We start from the raw sequence: 24,872 nt of genomic DNA on the forward strand, positions 1-24,872 counted from the left end.
GGGATCTGCCTGCTGGCTAGTGGCTTATTGAAAAGTAGGAATCCAGACTGGGGTGCAGCGCGGTCGCAGAGCACTTTCCCAAACGTTTGAGGACCTGCCTGGTGACACTCCTCCTCTGGCCATTGCCCTCCAGGATCTTGCTGCTGTTGGCTGCTCTCCTGAGCCATCAGGGAGTTATTGCTTATATTCAGAGTTTATATTTCCAATCCACAATAGGACTGGTCAAAGAAGAGCTATCAAACATGTCAGGAACAGAAAGAGCTTATCATTGTGCAGTAAGATTTTAGAAGAAGCTGCTTTTTAAAACATAATTTTGGGGCTGGAGAGATAGCTCAGTTGGTAGAGTGCTTGCCTTGTGAGCACAAGGCTCTGGGTTCGATCCCCAGTACTCCCCAAAAAACAAAACAAAACAAAACAAATGTTCTTAAAACATAATTTTGAGATGACTAACACACCAGCCATACAGCAGTGCTCACATCCTGCATGCTGAGATGCGTGGTGGGTGAAGGGAGAAGTGTGAGCTCAGCGTGTTAACGAGGGTGATGTCCAGTGCCTGTGCCTGTTCCCAGGGAGGCAAAGCTGGGGCACAGGGTGGCAGTGAGTCCCTAGCTCAGCCCACCCGGCTGAGCCTCCCAGCCCTGCTCAAGCCTGCAGGCTTGTCTTCCGCACAGACGCCAGGGATCTCACAGAAGGTCAGCTCCATTCCTTCGTGATGAGGCAGCACTGAGTAATTACAAGAGATCGTGTTTCAAAACTGGCATTCTCATGAACTTGCCAGAGCAAGCCATTCCTTCCCACTTTTTTCCTTCAAATTTATTGCACTATATAAACCCAGACTGATTTTATGTCCAAAGCAAATTTCATGATATCATCGCTTTGTTTAGGTGGTCAAAGTCCAGTCTTTAAAAAATAAAAGTTCTTCCCTTCATATGAAATAAAGCAGCAAATGTTTCTTATATTAAAAAAAATAAATAAATGTTTTGTGGTTTCAAAGAGAAGAGTTCACATCACAGTCAATCTCAAGACACAGGCTACAAAAAGGGAACAGATAAACATTTCTTTCTTTCCTCGTGGCTCGAGGGCAGCTCCAAGTAGTGAACCAACCAGCATTTCCTTCAGAGTTTCTCCAGGTCTTCTCCAGTGCATGGTTCCTTCATTTGCCAGCCTTCTTCTCACTTGTGGACCAGGGGAGAGCTCTGTTGCTACAGGGCCCACCAGGGGTGCAGCCCCTTTTCTTTGGAACCGCTAAGACAACCTGAACATCAGCCACTCAGCATTGATGGGCCTTTTCCATTCCTGAGACCTGTCCTTGCTGGAGAGTTGTTTATGTATCTTGACTGAGTGCTGGAAATGAGGGACTTTAATAAAATGTGTTCTTGTTCACCATCAAAATACCTTACAAGTGAACTCACATTGGTGCTCCAGAAGAATGAGTACGACCCTCCTGTGCCCCCTCAGGGTGCTTGAGACCCAGTTTCACAAGGGGTATTGCAGCTGGATGAAAATCAGCAACTCTCCCAAGTTTTTATGTCCTTTGACTTGGTTACTTAGGCAACTCTTTCTTTTAAAATGAGGAAACTGAAAATGAATTCAAAATTCTCCTTTACCCTCTTCAGGAGTCTCTTCCTAGCTGGGATCTGTGGATAAATGCACATAATTATCACTCATTTGTGAAGAGACAAATCTCAGCTCTTATTGTTCTACCTCTTTGCAAGCTTGAGACTTAGAAACCACCATTCTAGGAAAAACCACAAGGGCTCACTGCCAGTTCACATTCAGCAGCTAAAAGCTTCCAAGTGGAATGAATTGCTACTAAATATATTGGGAGTTTGGGAAAATATGCTTCAACTTGACCTCCATGACCCTGTGAACATTCTAGCACTGCCCTGGTTTCCTTAGCAGATGCAGGAGAGCAGCTCGGCGTGTCTTCTTGTGCCCTCCTCCTCCTCCAACTATGGACTAGCCTTCCATTATAAAAACAGATATTTTGTGAATGATTTATATTCTTGGCTACTCTGAGCAACAGATGATGGTTTCTCAGGAGCAGTTGATGCGCTGTTTCTGGTGTGAGCATGAAGTACTGAGATTGCAGGAACTCCCTCCCCAGTTGTCCTCACGTCTTCTGAAGCACACAGCACTAGTGTGCTCAGCTAAAGAAATTTTGGGGGCTGGGGTGGTTACTCAGTGGTGGAGCGCTTGCCTAGCACATGTGAGGCACTGGAGTCCATCCTCAGCACCACATAAAAATAAATAAGATAAAGGTATTGTATGCATCTACAACTAAAAATATATTTTAAAAGAAAAGAAATTTTAGAGTATCTGTGGTGTGCACATGCTGTGCAGCTGAGAAGAGGAATGCAGCCCTGTCTGACAGTCACAGGAAGCTTAGCCTGAATCCTGCACCAAGGCAGCAGTGATTAAGGCTCAGGGGAGATTCATAGATGAATTCAGCAGGTTGGGGAGAAGGGAAGGGTCTATTAGTGGGGGCTTTGCCAGGTGGAGCTTCAGGAGGTCTCTTTATGGCAAGGGACTTCACATCCCTGGATGCAGGTGGTTGGGACACAGCCACAAGATCAGAACAACCCATGTGACATAAAATGGCACAATGGGACCTATTTAAAGTGGAGTTTTTCCATTGCCTAGCAATATGCCCTGTTTAGTCTTATCGCTTGCCTGTGTTTTAATTATTTGAAGAAATAAAAGAAAGTACTTTGAAAAATTATTTTGTGTTGATTTTTTTCCCTTGATGTTTTCAAGGACTGTTCAGTGTTTTCAAGTAATAAAATGTTAGGATTCAGGTTCTGTTGTTTGTTTTAAGGGTCAGGTGATGAAGAACAGGGCACCCGAGAACTGCCAACAGGATACGTGCTTCTCTTTAGGGCCCATTGGGACTATGCTGTGGTCTCAGACAGGACTCTGTCCCCAGGGGCCATCTCAAAGAAAGCAGCCTGTGTGCAGGCCTGGCCTGTCCTGCCACTGGCCTGTTCTGGAGGCTCCCAGTGTGCTCCTCCTCACCCAACAGCGGACCTGCTCTGCTTGTGGGCTTCACTCAGCCACCCCTGTCACTTTTTCATGCTTATTATGTTTTTTTTTTTTTTTTTTTTTTTGCGGTGCTGGGGATTGAACCCATGGCTTTGTGCTTGCAAGGCAAGCTTACTCTACCAACTGAGCTATCTCCCAGCCCTTCATGCTTTTTATGATTCAGGCTCTGTGCCAGTTCTGACCATGTGCAGGCATCCTGAAGGGAACTGGAAGCTTAGGGAAAAGGTTGTGGAGGACACCTGAAATACAAGTAGGGCATGACCAAGAAGAGGAGAGAAAGGCTTTCCTGGAGATGGTGATGGCCCCAGGGACTTCCTGGGCATGGAGGAAGAGGGATGCAAAGAAAGCACCCACATCACTGTGGAAGAGTAATGATACCTCAGGTACCTGTCTCCATCCTCCCCAGCAGCCTTGGAGGGGTGCACCTGTATTCTGTGACCTGGGAAGTTAAGAGGCCTCTGCCAGGTTTCTGCTGTGGAGCTGTTTTAGCTCATACCTAAGTCTCACCTGTTCTGATGGGGCAGTGTGCTTGGCTAGTCGGAGGCACTGGTTTTAGTAACTGTTCTATCAGGTTCATGGAAATTGCATTGTAAACACTTCAGTAGGAGATTGTTTGGGTAGTTGCTCTTTTCGTACCTCAAACTCTTAATTGCATCTTGAATCATTTGAAATACTTGCAGCCCCTGTGGGAATGGTAACTTTTAGCCACTGGGGGATGTTATTCAAAGGGGAATTTGGCATAGTTCTTTTTATTTTAAAAAATTCTTGAATTTTGGTGCACTTTACAGAGATTGTCTGAATTTCATTTTAATCTTTATAGTAACCCTCAAGGTCAGTAGTTAGGGGTCAGGAAGGCACCCCATGTTGTGGGTGAGGTATGGAGGGATCAGGTTGTCTGGTCACAGCATGTCTGTGGCAGAACTTGAACCTGACAACATTCTGACTCAGACCTCCAGCTCCTTCCTTGTACCTGACTGCTCACCTCAGCTGTCACCACTGATGGACTGAACCTCAGCCAAGTCGCTTCTCTGCTGAGTCATAGCAATGTATGTGTCTTACCCACACACTCTGAATCCTTTGTTCATCTGGCAAATGCTTAAGTGTCAACTATGTGGCTGGCATGGTCTCAAAGTATAACTCAGGGCTCTAGGGTCATAAAGAAGTAAAGAAAATTAAACATAAAGGTGTTTATTTCCACACAGGGTGGACAAAGTGCATTGCCAAGTGTCAGTCATAATGCTTGTGTGCTCCGATGGGTTTGCCCTGGTGCTACCAGGGTTTGCCCTGGTAGCTTGCTGGAAATTCTCCCCCTGGCTTCCCCAGAGCCTGTGGTGGTGCTGTGCTGGTGCCACCCTCCCTCTCTGTCTGGGCACTGCTGTCCTCTTTCCAGCTTCTGAGTCTCCCTTTACCCTGAACCAGAGCAGCTCAAACATGGTGCCCAGGGGTCCTGCACCCCTCCCAGCCTGAGGTGAGCCCTCTACCAATTGCAGCACAAGGCAGTGCCCTGGGCTCCCTCCCCAAATGCTGCCCGGGCTCACCTGGAACTCACACTGGGCTGGGTGCCCAGAGCGCCTGTCTCAGGAGGCTGCTGAGGGATTCTCAGGCACTGCGGAGGTGGCTTGGCCGAGGTTTGCTCAGCCACAGTCTAAGAGAGTGGGAAGGAAGCCAGAGGCTTCCAGGAGAGGGGGACTCTTCAGCCTCGAAAGCTTTTCTTTAAAGTGGTAACACGATCCTTCCTTTGAGGAAAACATTTCCTTTCCTTTCCTTGTGGGGAAAGATGTCTTTGAGGTCTGCAGTGATGGTTTTCTGACTCAGGACAGCTAGGAAATGAATCTTGTCTGTCTTCCTGATTGGGAAGGTGCCTGAGTGAGAGCCAGCAGGCTCCAACCTCCAGCTCAGCAGGAATGTCTTTATGAACAGTTGAGCAAGTTCCCAGATTAGAAAGAGTCTCTGCCGCTGATGTCACTCTTTCCTGAGTAATTCTGGGTGGTTATTTACTGCATTCTGCCTGCCAGGGGCCAGAAACTTTGAATGAGCTGCATTATTAGAACTTGGAGCTGCAGGCACATAGGAAAGCACTATCTGCTGCTTATGCTTAGAACGAGGGTTTCAGAGACCCACTGGGCCCACTGAGCCTGGGGGTGCGTGTAGCCTAGGAAGCTAGCTCAGCCGCCCCCTGCCCCCTCTGCCTGAGAAGCCTCGGCAATCGCGTGGGACCTCAGCCTCTGCGCAGCCGGGGTAAGTGTAGCGCTTCCAGCTCAGGGCAGACAGTATTCAAAGTACTCTCGGTGCTGTTCCCATCTTCCTTGTTTTCCTGCTCAGATAAAGTACTTTTAAAGCCGAGAATTAGTGGAAATACTGTACTGAGCAACTGAAGGTATTGTTGGCCCACTTGCCAGTTGGTCATGTAACACGCTGGTGAGTTCACATGCCGTGGGAGTCTGGGTCCCCACAGAGTCTGCCTCAGATGTGTAGATTGACAGAGGGCTGCTTGGGATTGCTCGGGTGGCTCCGATCTGCCCAGGGTGAACTTCGGCGTCTAGAGGCTTCCCCGTAGCCAGTCCTTCACTCTTGCCAGCCCCTCTTCCCTGTGCCCATGGGAACCTTGGCTGCTCTAGCATTCTGGTGCACAGGATTACAAACCCACTCTGCTGTTCCCCTTTCTTTCTTTCTTTTTTTTTTTTTTAACTTTTTTTTGGTTAAAATATATGTATTTTTAATTGTAGATGGACACAATACCTTTGTTTTATTTATTCATTTATTTTTATGTGGTGCCGAGGACTGAACCCAGTGCCGCACACATGCCAGGCAAGCGCTCACCACTGAGCCACAGCCACAGCCCTCCCTTTTCTTTATGGTTGTCCTCCACTGGGAGCCAGCTGTGTTCCTGGATGGGCAGGGTGGGCCCTGACGGGTGCTGCTCTGGCTCTCGCCCCCTGACACAGTGTGTTCTCTTTCTAGCACGATCCTGGAGGAGGAGAAGGCTCAGCAGGAAGAACGGATGAGGATGGAGTCCAGAAGACAGGCCACCGTGTCTTGGGACTCTGGAGGGTCTGACGAAGCACCACCCAAGGTAGCCACTGGCCCCACCCCAACTTGGGGTGACTCTTTAAGTGCCTTCTGGAGTCTGTGCAATAGCTGCTTCCTGTGAGGTGAAAGGAGGATGGTTGCAACCCATGCTCCCTCTGTCCCTCTGCAGGTCACCCTCCTGCACTCCTTTCCATAATTTGCATTTCAGGAGGAGGCTGGCTCTGTTCCCTTCACTCTGCACTCCCTCCTCCACTGTGAAGGGAAGCTGGACTTGGGAGGCTTTTCTTTCGTTGCCTATCAGGGGGTCTCCCCAATGAAATAAAATACCAAACTAAATTATCAAACTGGGCCACAGATGATTCACGTTTTACTTTATTTTAAAATGAGTCCAGTCCCACCTAACCACATGCCCTTTGCTTTTTCTTGATTCGCTGAGAACACTGCCCATTTTCTGCCTGTGACTGGGGTGTCTGGGTGGGAGCTCGTGGCTCTTGCTTTCCTTCCTTGTGAGGCCTGCCAGGGGCACCTTCGTGCTGCCCTCTCCCACCCAGGAGGCAGCCGTAGCCTTCCCCCATGGCCACTGACGCTTTGATGGATGAACAGATCTGTCTGCACCTTTTGCTCTGGGGGATGGATTTTCACACCATGGCATACTTGCTGTGAATGAGCCCATCAGACCTTTTTCTGGAAAGCAAAAAGATAACAGACTTTCTTGAGTTACTAGATACTTGTTCTTTGATAGTTGATTAGCTAAAAATATGACTAAGTATTCATAAATATTGAACCAGTTTTTCAACATGATGTCTGAAAACTCATTTTCTTATTGAGCCATGGAACGGTAAACCTGTCACCACATGGAAGGTAAACATGGGTGATGAGAACAGTCCTGCAGAAGGGAGAGGTGAAGGGGCCTCCGCCCTGCCCTTCTGCAGAGGAGAAGCCCCCACTGCAGGGAGAGGTCCTCTGTGGTTCCTGGTTTAACAAGACCAAGACTCCTAATGGCTTCATTAGCTTTTTAAACAGAAATGTTTTTCTCCCGTTCAAGACTCCTTGGGCCCCTCTTGCTGGTCTCCCCAAGTTGGCCTGCGTTTTAATCCTGTAGCAGTGCACAGGGTCCAGTGCTGGGAGGTGGGAGAACCCTGTCTGGTTCACAGTCTGCGGTCTGCCCAGTTCCCTCCCTGCGCCACACCGCACTTTCCTCCTCCAGCCTGTGGGATGTGCCATGAGATGATTCATCCTACAGTGCTCCTCTTGGCACACTGAAGTGTAGATAACTCAGTGTTCTGTGACAAGTGCCATGTGGTGCCACACTGCCCTAGAACTCAGAACTGAAGAACTTTTTTCATCTAAGTATTTCTTTCTTCCCTCCCTCTCTTTGTCCCCCTCTCTCCCTCTGTCATGCCTCCCATGTGCCAGGCAAGCACTCCACCACTGAGCCACGCACCAGCCTCTAAGCATCTTTCTATATCCCAGTCTGTTCGTTTATCATTTATATTTGATTTTCTAATTAGGTTCATGGGAGGAACTGGCTTGGCTTTTCCTGATTTAGCATGTAGAACTGTTGCACTGATCTTTTTAAACATCCTTCCCTCTCTCCCTCCGCTTTCTCTTTCTTTGAAATGTCTTTGGAATGTATATCTGAGGCTCCTGTCTGTAGGCAGAGGTTCTTCGAGGTACGCTTATTTGCAGCAGTGGCCAGCAGGGTAGCCCACCACCTGATCCTGTCAGCCAGAGTTGAGACATCAGTGCAGGTGTGGGGTGATCGTGGGCTACAGGCTGGGCTCCCCTTCCTGCCAGGCAGAGTCGAGTATCTTGTGCAGTACTTTCCTCCCACAGTTCACCTTTAGGGTCAGATTCTGTGTTTATGGTCACAGTTGTTGTCATTGCTAAAGTGGGTCTGTTATTGACCTACTGGTAGGCCAGTATTGTAATTTACTCTGCCCCACAAAATGGGAATTCTGTAGATCCTTGTGGTTTTTTCTAATTCCAGCTATGATAACTCAGGATACATTCCACTTAGACTTCTGACTTTAAACAGGATCTAAGAGTTTGTAGATAAGTTTTGTATACTAATAAAACATGGGGCTGTGGGTACAGCTGAGTGGCAGAACGCTTGCCTCGTTCTGGGTTCATCCCCATCACTGCACAAAAAAGGGGGCGGGGCTAAAGGAAATACTCAGTATGGCTTCATTAGCTTTTTAAACAGAAATGTTTTTCTCCCGTTCAAGACTCAGAATTAAGAGCTGGACTGTACCTCATGGCTAAGCTCACAGCCGGGCGGCAGCCTTGGTCACATCCTGCTGGCATGCCGGAGGGCTGGCCATCCTCAGTCCCCTCCTCCCAGTGGCACACACTAGGAGGCCAGCTCTCTCCCCATGGCTGCAGTGCTGGAGATGAACTGCCCGACAAGCCACGCAGTGTCACCTGTGTTAACAAGTGACGCAGAACCGCTACGATGCTCTGGGCTCCGGGTGCTCTGTTATCTATGTGAAGTTGAGTGACATGGGGTCTGTAGGACACAGAAGCCTCTGGTTGCTGGAAACCTCCTGCCCAGCCTCCACCCTCATGCCAGTCATGCAGCCATCTGGAGCACCTCACAGTGCCCCGCACACTGGTCTAGGCTGCCCTGTCTTCCTCCCTCCTCCTCCTCACACAGGAAGGGTGGGCAAGAATCTCCTCTGCCACGTGTTCCCCCGGTGAAAACCCCAGTGTTCTTGGAGGGTAGGTGCAGTGACCCTGTGGGTCGCAGTGCTCGGCGACCTCTGTGACAACAGCAGGAGTCTGCCAGGTGCCGCCTTCCCCTGGGCCTTGGTTCTCCCCACAGCACTGGACTCTGGGCTTCCTTTGTGCCACTTCTTCACTTGTCCTGTACCCTCTGCACCATCTTACCCATTGTCATTTTGAAGTGGAGCCTTATAGGTTTTATCATTCACCAACTATTTTTTAAGCCTCCTATATTTTGAGTCACTGAGATGTTTTTTGAGGTTTTACCATTTTTATTTCTTTGATATATTCCTTTTTTTTTTTTTTTGAGTTGGAAGTATACTTCTACAGAAGCATGATGGCACAGCAGATTTTGGAATTCTGCCATTAGCAGCTGTGTGACTTTATTCAAATCACCTGACTTCTCTGAGTCTACATTAAAGGGGGGTGACGGTATGGCTCATCACTGTCAGAGTTGTCAGCTTGTACATCAAGCCCTTCAGTGGGTATGTGCAGGATGCACTAAGTAAACGGCACTGTTCGTATTTCTGCTCCTGTTACTTACATGCCATTTCCAGCATTTAAGCCCTGGTGCTGCCCTGGGAAGCTCTGTCTGTTGCCCCAGCTCTTGGCTCTGTGTCCTTCCGCACGGGATCCAGGAAGTCTCTCCATGCAGCCATCACTGTACTGCTTGTGTGTTGGCACATTCCTCTAAACAGCTCTTTCCGTGGAAGCCTGAGGGTACAGACATAGTCCCACTCTCCCTTCTGAAACCTCTTTTAAATCACCACAACCACTTTTTCAAATTAAGCCTTTAAAGAGGTAAATCTGCACACAACCCCTTAACCCAAGGAACGTGCTCTGTAAGCTGCAGGTCTGGCAAGAGTGGAGGGAATCCTGGATGCCCCTCGGGCCCTTTGCTGTTGCAGAGTCTTGGGGAGTTCATGCTCACGATCAGTTACGTGTGGAGTGGACAGGCTGAGGATAAAGGAAGCTTTGTGCCCTCAGGAATTCAGTGGCTTTTGGCAGACTGGAGCAAGCACAGAAATGCTGGCCCTGCCCCTGAGTCAGGGGAGCGAGGAACTGTGTTCCCCCAGTCTGGCAGGACCAGGAGCCCTTTGCCGAAGACACCTGGGATAGGAAGTGTCCTGCAGGAGGAAGTGGGGACATTCCAGGTCTTGGGCACAGTGCACACAAAGCCTGGGTCTGCCCAGCACCCATGCCAGAAGACACGGTGCCCTCCTTGCTGGACACCAGTCCATGTCCTCTCAACTCTGCTCTTACCTCATCTGAGACCAGTGGGTTCCCACCTGGTTGAATCCCTCGCATCGTGTACAACTTTATGGACTTCCCCTCTTTTCTCCTCCTGTTTCAAACTTAATTATCCTTTTGCCATGAGCTTGAAGTCATTTATCTCAGAAACTGGAGTGAAAACTGAGTGCTCGTAGGGGCTGTAGAGCTGACGGTGAGGAAGCCGAGGCCAGTCGGGGGATCAGGCAGGCACAGCGGAGAGTACCCAAAGGCGGATGGCGGAGGGCATGCCCAAGATGCCAGCGTCCTGCACTGGTGACAGTGTAGTAACTTCACAGGAACAGAATTCATGACCAACCTACCCCCAAGAGGTGCACGTATCTTTTCGTGTGCTCAGAGCAGTGCGCCATCTCTACCAGGAGCCACAGAGCGACTGTCTCCTCGAGGCACACCTCCCGTTCCTGCGCCTGCCCTCACAGTCCTACTGTGGGCACCTGGCAAGCGGAATCACTGTGGCTTCTTGAAAGCAGCTTCTCTGTGTCGTGGTCTGTCAGCGTGCAGGGCCCCGTGCACTCCCTGGGCGTGACACCGGTGTTCTCCTCTCCTGGAGCGGCCATGCTCCCTCTGGCTGCTGCTGGCGCCCTGGGGAACACCTGACTATGTTGGCCAGATGAGGGCTGCGTTTCTCTGCTGTGCACTCCCAGCTCTGGGGCTGCTGGAGCCATCCCTGGACTGTCCTTCACAGCAGCTGCTCTGGTCTGTGTTCCCAGCAGCAGTGCTAAAGGGTTTTCGTTTTTCCACATCCTGTCTTTTTAAGAATTTTCTGTCTGTTTCACCAAACCATCGCAGCAGTTGTAAGCAGTAGCTCACTGTGGTTCCAAGCTGATCTGCTGTGTCCCAGGAGCTGAGCGCCTCCTGTGCTCTCTGGGGGTGCTCATTCCCCACCACTCCTTCATGGTCTTGTTGCCATTTCACTACCGACCTGCTTGGAGTCTCTATACTCCAAATACGGTTTCTTAGATAAAGTATTGGCAAGCATTTTCTTGTGTCCTTTGAATTGTCTTCTCACACTGGATGGTGTTATTTGCAACCCACAGTTTGTGTTTTTGATGTTGTCCACTTCACATTCTCTTGCCCTTTGTCAGGTATCTTTGGTGTTGTAGCTACGAAACTAACCCAAGGTCACAAAGATTTGCCCCTGTGTCCCTTTCTAAGAATCTTAGAACTTTTACTCTTGCTTTTAGGTTGTGGTCCATCTTCAGTTAATTTTTGTGTGAGATGCAAGGAATGAGCAGCCTTTTTCACACACTAATGTCTTCTTTCCTCATTGAAATATCTTAGCATCTTTAATTGTTGCTTTTAACCAAGCTGTTTGTTAGAGAAATATTTCCCTGTTATTTCTGCAACACTTAGATCTACCAGTGTTCATCTGTATGATACTCTGTTGATTTGTTCACAGCCCAGCAGACCTGGTTACCCCAGTCCACGCTCCAGCGAAGGATTTTACCCCAGCCCACAACACATGGTGCAGAGCAATCATTATCAGGTACCTTCATTGCAGTAAAGTGTGTTACTTGGCTCTTCCACACTTTGGTGGTGGGGAGGTACATGGCTCTATATTTCTATTTTGTATTTGTTACTCATTTTGGTGAGCAGAAATCTAGGAAAGTGGTCATTGCCTATGTGACTGTTTCCTGGACACCATGCAGGGTGTACATGTCCACAGTCTTAACAAGGCAGGCATGTGCCCCTGCAGGTCTTATGCCGTTCTCTCCTGCCTGCTCTTGCAAGGCACAAGTTGGATTCAGTAGACGCACGATATGCAGAGGGAATACTGAACAGCAGTTTTTCCAGAAGGCAAAAATAAAATTTAAAATGACAGTCACAAACCAGATTAGGTGCCATGTAGACAGTGTGGAAAGGACACTGGACTTGCCAGTCAACACCACACACGGGTGAGAAAGGAGCACCTTAGCAGAGGGCCTAAAGCATAGGTAGCCTCTGTCTTGGTTTTCAAGGGATGTGTAATAGCTTTTGTTGAGGCCTAATTTACCTGCTGTGAAGTACACAGGCCTGGGTTTTGACCAAAGCCAGCACCCTTGTGTCCCATACCACCTCCCAGTACAGGCCCAGGAGGCCCTTTGGGGCCTTCGCAGAGTGTCTCACCTGCCCCAAGAGCAGCCACTCTTCTGACTCCTGTGACTTGCTGGGCACCTAGGCAGCTTGTAAACAGTGAGCAAAATAAGACTTTTCACTGAACAGATGCTCAATCGCCTCCCCAAGCCCATTTCCTGTCCTGTCGGTGAGACCAACTGTAGTACATTTCCTGGTTTTGCTCTTTTAACCTCAGGTGTCCACTGGTCCTTCCACATGGCCAGTGTTGTTTAGAAAATGACTTTAAATTAAAACTTATATGGCTGGGGTTGTGGCTCAGCAGTAGAGCAGTCACCTAGCATCTGGGTTTGACCTTCAGTACCACATAGAAATAAATAAATAAAATAAAGGTATTGTATCTAACTACAACTAAAATATAAATATATCAAAAAATTAACACATATAAATCAATTGCATTCCTATGCATCAGTGATGAATCAACTGAAAGAGAAATTAGGAAAACTATCCCATTCACAATAACCTCAAAAAAAATAAAATATTTGGGAATCAATCTAGCAAGAGGTGATAGACCTCTACAGTGAAAACTATAGAACACTAAAGAAAGAACTTGAGTGTAGAAACATATATATATATATATATATATATATATATATATATATATATAATTTGAATTTTTGGAAACTTTAGCTGTGCTGTTTACTTTGGAAAAAGTATCCCAGTTTACTGCATTGAGTTGGCATTGTACAGAAATTAACAGGCATATTGGTCTAGAAACTTTAAACTTAATTTTTTTCCATTCATACAGGGGTAACACACAGTATTAAATATGTAAGGTTTTATCTACATGAGTTTTTTTTTTTTTAAGATATTGATAGACCTTTATTTTATTCATTTATTTTTATGTGGTGCTGAGGATTGAACCCAATGCCTCACACTTGCTAGGCAAGTGCTCCACCACTGAGCCACAACCCCAGCCCCTACATGGGTTTGATTACAGAAACTAATAAAGTATTCTCTAAATCCTGAGGCCGGGCAGGGAGAAAATGGCTTTAAATCATTCAAATCTTCTTGTCCTGAAAATTCCTGAAAGTTCTCTGGCAGTACGTGTCACTTTTCACCCAAAGCAATGCAGCATTTTGTACTCTCTAGGATTTTCTGAGACATTTTTATTTGGATAAACCAAGAGCTCTCTCTATGTCCTCCTCAAAGATTTACTGATTAATATTGTCCATGTGGGATTTGGTGTAACTGATGTCTAGAGACCTAATAAATGCACATGGCTTGTTGATGTTTGAACATTCGGATTTGGCTCTGCTTTATCTCATTAAAAACTTAACTGGCAACCCTGGCCATAGCACAGCAGCAAATGCTCTATGTAAGTAGATCCTCCATCTGTACGCTCAGCCTCTCCATCCAGAGGGAGCCCGTTTGGAAAGACCCCCCAACTTTCCTCATGCCTGGGTGCTCCATGCCCCACTGGCTGGCTTCTCTCTGCCTCAGTCCCACTGTGAGAAGGCACAGCCCTGCCACCATCAGCACCCCCTTCACTGGAGAACAAGTTCCTTGTGGCTCCTGTACAAGGCAGGGTGGGGCTTCTGGAACCGAGTGTGGCACAGCTGTTTTTGTGACTTCCTGTGGCTTTTACATGCAGAGAGTCTGATCTGAGCATTTCTATAAATGTAAAATTCCAGAGTGAATAACTTCTCATTTCCTAGTGTGTATTTTCCTTAGCTGTCTAATGGAGCCAAACTGCCTTTCTTGGGGCTCTTGTTGAGCATCCCTTTCCTTGCTCTCCAGGTTCTGTCAAAGTCACCTGTGTTCCTTGGCTCTTGGTCTCTGTGACACAAGTGCAGAGCCAGCAGGTTGGCTCTGACCATTCTTCAGCTTCCACTCCCTCTGCACTTGGGGACCATTGTGGTCACGTTGAGCCACTCAGTTCAGGGCAGTCGCCACCAGAGTCCTTGGTCTAGGGTTGCAGCTTGCCACTTTAGGGAGCTGTTGTCATGTGCGAGGGATTGGGACTTGGACGTCCTAGGAGGGGACACCATTCTACCTAGGATGGCCTTTGCTGTGCTCCAGTTTGCTTCCCCTGTGAAGCAAAGCCACACAGAAGCTAGGTGGTGGAAACCTTCCTTCCTCCTCTCCTGCTCACAGGTCTCTGGTTACCCTGGCCCACACGGACTCACAACCATGGCTGGCAGCATCTACCCCGGCCCACCGTCTCTCGTGGACCAGTCAGAATCATGGAATCACAGGCCCCAGGAGATACCCATGTGGCAGCCCAATGTGGAGGTAAGTTGTGTTCTCAACTCAGGAAGTGAGGTGTATGGCACCTCGTGTTTGTAAGTCTGATCAAGACTCCCTAGCTGATCAAATGTTTTCAGGTTTTGAGAGGATTTTTTCTTTAAGAGAAATACCCATGGTTGAGGTTGTGGCTCAGTGGTAACACACTTGGCTAGCATGTGTGAAGCCCTGGGTTCAATCCTCAGCACCACAAAAATATAAAATAAAATAAAGAAACACCCAAGGGGAGTGCTGCAGTCAGAGACAGAGCCCGCCTTGAGTGGGATTATTAGCACATGGACAAGACCAGAGGAAAGGCAGGCGGACAGGACCAGCTCTTTGGGCCGCATTCATTTTTACTCAGTTTCCCTGGTAACTCAGTTTACTCATTCATTTGAGTCAGAAGGTCCACAGCTGTCTGTTATCCATGTCCCTTTCCTGGGAGTAATCGTGTTTAGCAGCCATGTAATACTCCATAACGTGTGTGTGACCTGTTTAGTGCTGCTGTCCACATCCAGACTGTGCCTGCTTTTTGACTGTAAGCAGTGATGCCTTCTCTGCACACATTCTCAGTTGGTTTCTTCAGAACAGAACCCCACAAGCAAGGAAGAAGTAGGCTTATTGCCAAAGCGACAGAGATAGAGAGACTTCTCTGAAGAGAAGTGACTCAGAGCTGGGAGTCCTGCGGGAATCTTTACACACAGTGAGCCTCAGCCTCCAGGGAGTGATGGAGCGTGGGAGTCCCTGTTTCCACCACCCCCACTGCTTCGCCGAACTGGTGTGAAAGTGGGAGCTCGCGAGCAGCCTTGAGACCGGTCACGCTGTTTCCCTCTCTCCTGCCAGGACTCAGCAGCACTGGACCTGCGGGGAATGGGGCAGGCATTGCCTGCCCACCTGATGGAAGAGCGGCTGATCCGACAGCAGCAGGAAATGGAAGAAGACCAGCGCTGGCTGGAGAAAGAGGAGAGGTTTCTGGTAACCGCGTTTCAGAGCAGTCTCTTCCACTCTGAAGTCCCATTAGTGTCTGCTGTACTGCATGTAACTGCACGTTTTCATATCACCCAAGGCAGTTCACTTCATTTCTGGGCCCTGAAACGTGCAGCAGTGGGTCATTTGCTTCTCAATTGCTTATTAGGTCTGTCTCCAAGATTTCCTGATGCTCTATGGCTCAGCATTCCTATGACCTTTCACTTCCTCACTGTTCGCACAAAAGAACCTCACCTGGGTGCCAGCCTGCAGTGCTGCAGGTACCCTGGATTTGCTTTCCCAGCATTCCTCTGCAGCACTGTTTCTCAGACCTCCCCCAGATGCAGCTGGACTTGGGAATGATAAATGTCTTTCTTCAGGCAACCCTTGTAGATAGCCATCTTCAGAAGTCCCATGGGGACCAAGAGGAAGTGCTGGAGTAGAGAAACCTCTGTGCTTCTAGACACAAAGATTCTTTTGGAACTTCCTTTCATAACTTTATTTTGAGACAGGATCTTGCTGGGTTGCCTCAAACTTGCAGTCCTCCTGCCTTAGCCTCCTGAGCCACTGGCATCACAGGTGTGCACTGCCACACTTAGCCAGTTTGAGGCGTTCCGACAGAGGCCTAGGTGACCCTTCCTCTGCCTAGAATGTATCCAGCCGTTCAGGTGACTTTCTGTGTGTGCACAAGCCCTCTGTAACATGGGCGACACATCCCCAGGCATTCTGCTGCAGATCCACGTGACAGCCCACACGGCCGGCTGTGCTCTTGGCGTGCCCCTCGTCCTCTCCAGAAGCAGGCATCAGAGTCTGCTCTAGCTCAGCTTCTGTGCCTTCTCCCAAGTAGCTTTTACAGCCTGCTGTAAGTGCTTCAGCCATAATGGCTCCACGTTGTCACTGATGTTTTTAGCTGTGTGTTTTCTGTGCAAAGGCTGTTGATTCTTAGGGAATATCCTGTTACTTTCTAATAATGTATCTCAAGAAGGCTTTTATTGATTTCCTTGGATGCCCATTGGAGTTGCTTTTTTAAATCTGCTCTTCTTCATTTGTAGTACTTGTTACCTCCTTTATATCTTGATATCCGCCTCCTAAAGCACGTGTTGCCTGCTTTATCTTTGGGGGTTTTTACCTGCATTTTTGTCTCTGCCTGCTTTTATTTCTGAAGATAGTTCTGTGATAATTCTTCATGGAGTACAATCTTGTCTCTGTGTTTTAAACATACTACATTTCTCTGGAAGATCTCACCAGTCAAGTCGTGCATGCCTTTCCTTGGGGTAGTGCTTGTCCTGCATTGAGGAGACAGATCCCTGTCTGGGTCTAGGAGGCAATTCCTTCAGGGTGTGCTGTGCTTCATTTGGAACTTCTTGGTGATGTTGATAAGTGAGGATGATTTTCCGTGGTCATTGCTGTTTTCAGGATGCAAACCTTACTTGTTCCGTGGAATGAGCTGAGTGCTCCCTGTCCTGTCTCGGATGTGGGCATCAGACAACAGGTCCCTGGCTGCACCTGGAGCACCTCCACCAAACTCCATTCCCCTGTCGTGTTCCCGTGTCACTTAGGAACGGAGGTGTTGTCCTTTCTGTACCTCGCCTCGCATTCCCTGTCACATCCTTGGCTCGGATTCCTGAGTCCCTCCTGAGCCTCTCCTCTGCTGTCCACCTTCCTGCCATCTGAGTCCATCACCCTCACTTCGCCCCAGACCAGCCCTGCTCAGTGGGGTTCCTGAAGACCCCAGTTCCCCTCACTCACAGACCTTGCGATCTGGTGGTGGTCTGAAAAGAATCTGGAGGGGAGTGCTTCCACCTGAGGGGGCCAACGGGGCCTGCTGGAGCAGCGCACCTGGCAGACGGGGTGTCCTCAGTGGGTAGCAAGCTGGGGAACCAGCTGTCAGAGCCTCTGAATGGAGAGTAGGTCTGGGGGGAACAAATCAGTAAAGCCTGGCTCTGAACAAGAGTGGGTGGAGTTGTACGGCAGAGCGTTTCCCTGGCACATGGGAAGCCCTGGGTTCAATCCTCAGCACTGCAAAGAAATAAGAATAAATGAACTGAAATGAAGTTTTCTCTGAAGCATTGTCCCTTCCAAGCTGTGTTTCATACAGCAGTACAGCAGTAGTTCTAAAACGTGATTGCCCCATCCTTCTGTTAAGATCCAGTGACTGCCAGGGTGAGGGCCTGCTAGGCCAGCCCTGTGGGCCAGCCTCCTGTTCTTCCTTCTGAGGCCAGCAGTTCTGGGCTCTGCTTCTGGCAGGCCTCCTCGATGGTCCTCCAGGCAGCCTACCTTGCCTGCCCTTTGGGTAGAGTACATCTCCCTGCTTTACCTGCTGACTGACTCTCATTTCCTTCTGGAAGCACTTCTTGGTACCCACCTCATCCGCAGTCCAACTGGGCCCTCTCCAGGTGTGTCTCCATAGACTGTGATGCACTTCTGCTGTGCTGTGGAAGAACAGTCAATTCTGCTTAGATCACTGGAAAACAAGACAGGTGGCTCACTGGTAGAACCCTTGCCTAGCCTGTAGGAGGGCCCTGGGTTCCATCCTAGCACTGCCCCCCGCCACCAGAAAAAAAATCACTAGAAAACAGAATGGGTCAGATATAGGTTATGAGGAACCAGTGAGCTTGTGAAAGAGAATCCATAAAATGGGTTGAATACAGAAAAAAAATAACAAATATCACCAACCAGAGTGTCCTCAGGGCCCGGGATCTGCTGTTCCTGTCTCACCACTCTGTTCTGTGCTGTGCCCCGGAAGGTGTTGAACAGGATTACAGAAGTGCCCCTCCTAGGTTGTGACCTCCAGCTTTGTCTCCACACAGTCTTCTCTGGGAGGCAAAATGGTACCCCGAGGGCCATCCATCCAGATGGGGGGCGGGCTCAGTGAGGGAGACTGAGGCTGCAGAGGGCTCAGGCCTCAGTGAGCAGAGATTGAGCCACTTGCAACCTAGCTGGGTGTTAGGGGCCAGGCTTTTTTGGTTTCGTTGTCGTTTGCAGAGCCTATGCATGCTGGACAAAACCATGCCACTGAGCCCCACCCTGCTCTGGAGGCTTCTTCACTGAGGGACCTGCACTTCAGCCTCTCCCTTTGGTCTGCAGCCTATCTCTGCAGGCTGACCTTCAGGTGGCCTGCCCATGCTAGGTGTAGAGGCTGTGGTTGCACTGAGGCAGTTTTCTACACAAGTACTTTTCTTGATGCTTATGGCCCAGTGTTGGGTGGATTTTTCTTTTTCCCTGCCAAACTGAAGACCCCTGGGGCAGGTCTCTTCTTTCCTGTTGAGTCCGTGCCTAGCATACCTAAGCTGTCAGGTGACAGGGAATGAATGCCATCACCCTGTGCCTCTTAGTACTGCTGTATCTGCCTGAACGCTGGTCTCCGTCCTCCCTGGGCCCTGGAGTTGACTTTTTTCATCACAAGTACCTATCTCAGGTCACCTTTACCCACACCAGCTTCCTTGGTCTGGGCACTGCTGGTACTTGGGGCTGGATGACTCTTTGTTTAGACAACCACCTGAGGAGTAGAGGTACTTAGCTATCCCAGCCCCAGGGTGGGCACAGCTCAGTGGCAGAGGCTCACTAGCACACATGAGGCCCTGGTTCATCCCCAGCACCTCAAAGAAAAACATTCTTGGAGCCACAAGAAAAATATTTTAAAGATATTTAAAAGATTTAAAAATATTTAACTTGCTGTTCTTGTGAAGCATTTACTCTGATATTTTGCCCTTTTAAAATTTGAGTTGGGCACAGTGGTGCACCCTTCAGACTCAGGAGGCTGAGGCAGGAGGATTTCGAGTTCTAGACCAACCTGGGCAATTTAGAGAGGCCCTTTCCGAAAAAAATAAAAAGGGCCGGGGGATGTAACTCAGTGGCAGAGCATTCCTGGGTTCGATCCCCAGGACCACAAAAGAAAAGAAACCCTGACCCTTCTCACTGGACACCAAGCTTGCACATACTTGGGCAAGTGTATCCTAATAGAGTGTCCTCCATGTGTCTCACTCCCATGTCCCTGTCCCTCTTCCTTGGCAGAGATGAAAGCTGCTTGAGGTTAGCATGGCAGGTGCTGCTCACTATCTCCCTTGTGCTCCCCAGGGTGGCGTGGTGACATCTCACATGCTTATTCACCCATCTCCTCCGCTGGGGTGTTGCATCATGAAGACCAGCAGCATGTTCAGGGCTCCCTCTTGGCCCTGTGTACTGCTTGGCAGTGTTAAGACTCCGTCAGTATTTGAGGAGAGTGTGCAGATTATGGTTTGGATCTGGAGTGACCACAAGGGCTCATGTGTTGGAGTCTTAGTCGCCAGTGGGCAGTGTCCATAGGTGACCTTTGAGGAAATCACTGGATCATGAGGGCTTTGACCTTGTCAGTGGATTAACCCATTTGATGGATTAAAACTTTGAATAGACAGCTGGGAGGTGGTGGGAACTGAGGTGGGTGGGACATGAGTGAGGAAGCAGGTCCCTGGGGCGTGACCTTGGGGACTCTATCTTGTTTCCTTGCCCCACCTTCCTCCTGCTCCTCCCCCATCCTTCCTCCATGATGCTCTGCCTCATCTCAGACCTAGAGCCATGGAGCCTGCCAACCATGGACCAGCATCTGAGACCTTCTCTTCTCCTCCAGGCTGTTGGCATCATACAGCTTAGTCATAGCAGACACAGCGTGTGCCCTCACAGGTCTCACGTCCTAGGCATCTCAAAGCTTGATGAAAAACAAGTGTCACAAGAACTCTCCGGACTTGGTATTGTCATTATTTTATTGATGACTAGAACTAATTCTGAGGTACATTCAGAGCACTGGGACTTGTGGACTTTGTTCCCAGGCCTGGTGGTGGGGCAGCACTGGGGCTGGAGGGGCAGGGGCCTGGCACCTATTTGATTCCAAGGCTTGTGGTCCTAAGGTCACACTTGGGTGCTCTTGGTGTTTGAAAATCACCACTGTGCCCAGCTGGTGGGGGTCAGAGGGCAAGATTGGACATGCAGACCCATTAGGAGGTCAGGCTACCATTCAGATAATGATGGAGAGCCTGAGCTGAATCCTGAGATAGAGAGGACAGACTTCAGGGCTCCAGAGCGAAAAGAGACCAGACTGTGTAGGAGGTCAAGAGGAAGAGGACCCCAGCCCAGAGATCTCAACTTTGGTGTCACCAGAGTGTCGAGGGTGGTCACGGTTTCATGTAGAGGGAAGCTGCCTCGGAGGAATGGAACTGCTGGTCTCACTTGTTGCCTGGTGCCCCATCAGTCTCTGCGTGCCGGGGGGTTTCCACCGCACAGCCTGGCTTAGGCCTGCCCAGGTTCCCTCTGTACCTGTCCACGAAGGGCTTGCTGTCATAGACTTACGACCGAGGCCTGGACTCCATGTCTGGGCCACCTCAGAGTCTGATGTAGGAACAACCTACCGCGTGCTCCTCCACTCTCGGGCCCTTCCCAGGACCCCTGGCTGAGTCTCAGGTCCTGGCACCCACCCCTTTCTGCTTGATTTTGAGCAAATCACCTCTCAAGTGCAGATAGCACTTAAGAGAGTGCAACGTGGGCCACCTGTGGCATCACATAGTAGCAGAGGCCTCAGATGTCCTGTGACGTTGTCAGAGAGCTCTGCCTCTCCACAGTGGCCGTGATAGCTGCACTGATGAGACTCCTCCAGAACTTAGAGCTTGCACCCTGTAGGGCAGAGTCCCTGGCCAGTCCCCAAAGCCTTCCGCAGCTCCCCACAAAGACTGGTGTGATGGACCGTGTGAGAGATTTCAGCCCCGCTTTTTTTTTCCTTCCTTCCATTTGGCAGTACTAAGGTTAGGACCCGAGGCCTTTACCACTGAGCCACATCCCCAGCCCCTGCCCCTTTCCTCCTTGACACAGGAGCTTACCAGGTCGGTAAGGCTTGTCTCATACTTGCCTCAGCCTCCAGGTTGCTGGGATCTCACTTGTGAGCCACTGCCCCAGCTACAGCATTACTCACTCTGAGATTCTGCAGAAGGACATTGCAGGCATCCCTGTGCTCCCCTTTGTTGGAGGTGTGTGTTATGATAAAGAAACGTGAATTAGTTTCTCAGCATTGGGGCTTTAGACCGTCAGAGTACCGTGTGTTTCTCCAGGGATGCTGAGTCTGAGCAGGCATCCTAAGTGTGGCTGCCTAAGGCTGTGGGACTTTCCAGTGTGAGACCTCTCAAGTTTCCAGTCCACACTCTTAAGAAATAAAAGCCAATTTCAGAAAAATGACATTTTAAAAACACATACAAAATACAACTCAACTTCTTTATTATGAACTCTGACCATCCAAAAGTCACTGTTCACAATGTTCTCAAGTGTTCGCAGATGTCCACTGTCTGTTTCTCACTGTGGAGTGGTCACAGCAGGTACAGCCCCTGGTCCAACCTTGCAGGGGATCAGTTCTGTTATTTGAGAAGTTAACTTACTTTGTCAGTAGAAGTGCCTACACTTTTTCTACTGGATCAGAATAGAAGTCTGTTGAGCCAGGTGCAGTGGCATACATCTGTAATCCCAGAGGCTCAGGAGGCTGAGGCAGGAGGATCTCAAGTTCAAAGCCAGCCTCAGCAAATTAGCAAGGCCTTCAGTAATTCAGTAAGAACTGTCTCTAAATAAGATACAAAAAAGGGCGGGGGAGGAGTTGGGAATGCGGCTTAGTGGTTAAGGAACCCTGAGTTCAATCCCCAGTACCAAAAAGTAAAACAAAATATAAAAAGGACTGAGGATGTGGCCACTTTTTAAGCACCACTGGATTTGTCCCTGGTACCAAAAAATAAAAAGAAAGAAGAAGAGCCCGCCGAATGCCTTCTGTTTCAGGGCATACTCCACTTTCAGTCAGCTGCGTCCCTCATTCACTGACGCCTTCCTCACAGCCCTCTGTCAGCGTGGTGCCCTGAGCTCTGTGGCGGCAGCCCCACAACTCCTGCCCGTGGCCTCCAGATGACAGATGCTGTGTCCTGGGCCACCTCCCTCCTGCCCCCAGCTCAGAAAGGACAGGGCTGTGTCTGAGAGTCCCCTGTCAAGAGCTCTCCTGCAAACTGGCCGCTTTGACAGGTGCTGGCAGCAAGTGGGCCTCAGTCTGTTGAGAGACCTTTCTTTCCTACCAAGACCTGTTTGAAAACAGCAAATTGGCTTCTTTTTATTACTCTGTGCACAGTGATTTTCTAATGTGACACTGTGCTAAAAAAGGATTTTAACTTTAAAATGAGAAAGTTGTGTCTACATAAAGGCTGCTTTGTGTTCTGAGAAAGGAAATCAGTAGTGGAGCTACTTTGCTTCACACAGCAGAGCCATAAGAAGGAGTGCCAAGACAGGAGCTAAAGGGCAGCAGCAGACAGCCACTCTCGGAGGACAGCCTCCCGCTGGCCACTACCCTCCTGCAAGCTTCCTGGGTTGAAGGCTGCAGAGTGTAGTCAAAGGAGAAAGGACTTTGAACCAAAGGTCTAAAGTTTGTCACTTTCTAGAGTGACGGCAACATGAGAGTGGAGTCTGTATCTGTGCAGACTCAAAGCAGCTGGAACACGGCTTGCCCCTGCTGGGAACATGCCTCCTGCCTGTGGCCAGCAGTCGCCCTTCCCATGCATGCCCAAGAGGATTGAGCACACGTGTCTAGATATTCAAGAATTCTCCTAGTGGCTTGTATCTGTGGTGGCCAGGAACCAGGGAATGACCTCCTCACCCATGGAGAGCAGAATGGGTGAATGTTCATACCATGGGACCCTGTGCAGCATAAGGAAGGGCAGACTGCCCCCCCACAAGGCTTCAAGTTCAATCCACCAAAAAAGAGACAGGCAGGAGAGATCTCGGGCTGGAAGAGAGGTGTGGTCCCTGTAATAAGCCTGGGGCAGGGTGTGTGGGACACTGCTTGCTCCCTGTTTGGTGTCTTGATCCAGGTGGTATGCTCTGCACATACATAAACATGTATTGAGCTGTGCACTTTGTTTTAAATGTTTTTAAAGGATGTATATCTGGGGGCTGGGGAGATAGCTCAGCTGGTAGAGTGCTTGCCTTGCAAGCACAAGGCCCTGGGTTCGATCCCCAGCACCACCAAAAAAAAAAAAAAAAAAAAAAAAAAAGGATGTATATCTGCTAGAGAACATGGTCAGGTCATCCCAAACATTCTTTATTGATATGATCTATTTGTGTACAATTTTAAATGTAGATTGTTTCATTGTATCCTTGTACATCCTTAGAACTGCCCTTAAGTGGGTGAGAGAGGACTTCACTCAGGCACAGAAACAAGCATAGCATCTGCTCTTTGATTGGCTGTCTTTGCCTGCGTCACTCTGAACCTGCCACATGGCATCTTCCAAGCAGATAGCCTGAGTACAAGGAAGGAGCTTGAACGGGGGTTTTTTTTCCATGGAGCACAAGAGGACTTTAAGTAAAAGAATAAATTAGACATGTTTTGTTTGCTTGATTGACTCCCACCTCCACTATTTAAAAGCTGTGTTGCCCCAAGCAACCAAGTGTGCTTTTGCAGGCTTCAGAAGCCTCACCCTTGGCCAACACACCCTCAGCAGCAGCAGCAGCAGCAGCAGCATTGGAGAGGTTTGGCCCATGTTCAAAGAGGCATGGACAGTCAACTCAAGGAGAAAGACCCAGGATGCTTTCCCACACCTGCATCCAACAGGAAGACAGAAGTGGCCAGTGACTTAGGTCAGGGCAGGCGGGGCAGAGTTTACCAACTGACAGTCTTCTGCCTGTCAGTGGGCGGAGTTTTGACAGGCTGCCACCTGGTGTGGCATCAGATAAGAAGCCTTCTATGCAGACAGAATGGGTGAATGTAGGACAGCACGAGCCATGTGGAAGCTCACACAGACTCCCAAGTCTCCAGACCATTGATGAAGTAACTCCTTTCCTAGAAATCTGTCCCAGAAAATAATCGGGGACTTAGTCAAAGATCTTTATTTGTAGAAGGAAAAGACATGGGCCCAGGATACCCTGCTTGTCAGGAACTGATTTGAACCCCGCCCTGAGCCAGAGCCCAAGCCCTAAGCTGCCACTTTGTTTCATAGGCCATGTGTCAAGGGTGGGGAATGACTGTCTAGCTCCTCAACTTGCCCCCGAGCAGGTTTCCACACGAAGGCTACAAACCACATGATGTGGTTCCATCCTTGTAACATGTTAAGTCATGATAACTTCTTCCAGGGGAGATTGTGGATTTTATCTTTCCCTTTGGTTCTTTACAGTATTTTAATTCTTCTATGGGAAGTAACGTGTTTCTAACTTGCTTCTGTAACAGTCAAGCCTGACTCCCCCACCACTAGGGTTCCAGTGTGTCCCCTGGAAGTTCACATGTTGAACCCGGAATTCTCAGTACATAAGTGTTGGGAGAGGCCGAGCAGAGTATCGGGTTGTGGGGACTGGGCCCTCCCAGGCCCTCCCAGGCCCTCCCCAGTGAGTGAACTCCTTTCCCTAGAGAATGGCTCAGGTGTCCAGGGAACAGGCCTCTTCTCCTCTGCACATACCTTGCTGCCTTCTGCTGTCCATCGTGAGTCGAAGCAGCACCAGCA

At 49.2% G+C, this 24,872-nt stretch overlaps 1 protein-coding gene across 19 annotated transcripts in view; it reads left to right on the top strand.

The window, feature by feature from the left end:
- Positions 1-24,872, top strand: part of Ptk2 (protein tyrosine kinase 2) — a 252,489-nt gene that overhangs the window by 208,222 nt on the left and 19,395 nt on the right. For 18 of the 19 annotated variants that reach the window (XM_047525728.1, XM_047525608.1, XM_047525598.1 and 15 more), the window contains 4 exons: positions 6,004-6,115; positions 11,486-11,572; positions 14,296-14,433; positions 15,268-15,399. In XM_047525728.1, coding sequence (XP_047381684.1) covers positions 6,004-6,115; positions 11,486-11,572; positions 14,296-14,433; positions 15,268-15,399 — 469 coding nt within the window. Of the gene's footprint in view, positions 1-5,126; positions 5,281-6,003; positions 6,116-11,485; positions 11,573-14,295; positions 14,434-15,267; positions 15,400-24,872 lie in introns of those variants that run through there. The other variant, XM_047525746.1, reaches the window with a different exon arrangement.

This window comes from Sciurus carolinensis, chromosome 1, assembly GCF_902686445.1.
Source record: "Sciurus carolinensis chromosome 1, mSciCar1.2, whole genome shotgun sequence".
NCBI lineage: Eukaryota > Metazoa > Chordata > Mammalia > Rodentia > Sciuridae > Sciurus > Sciurus carolinensis.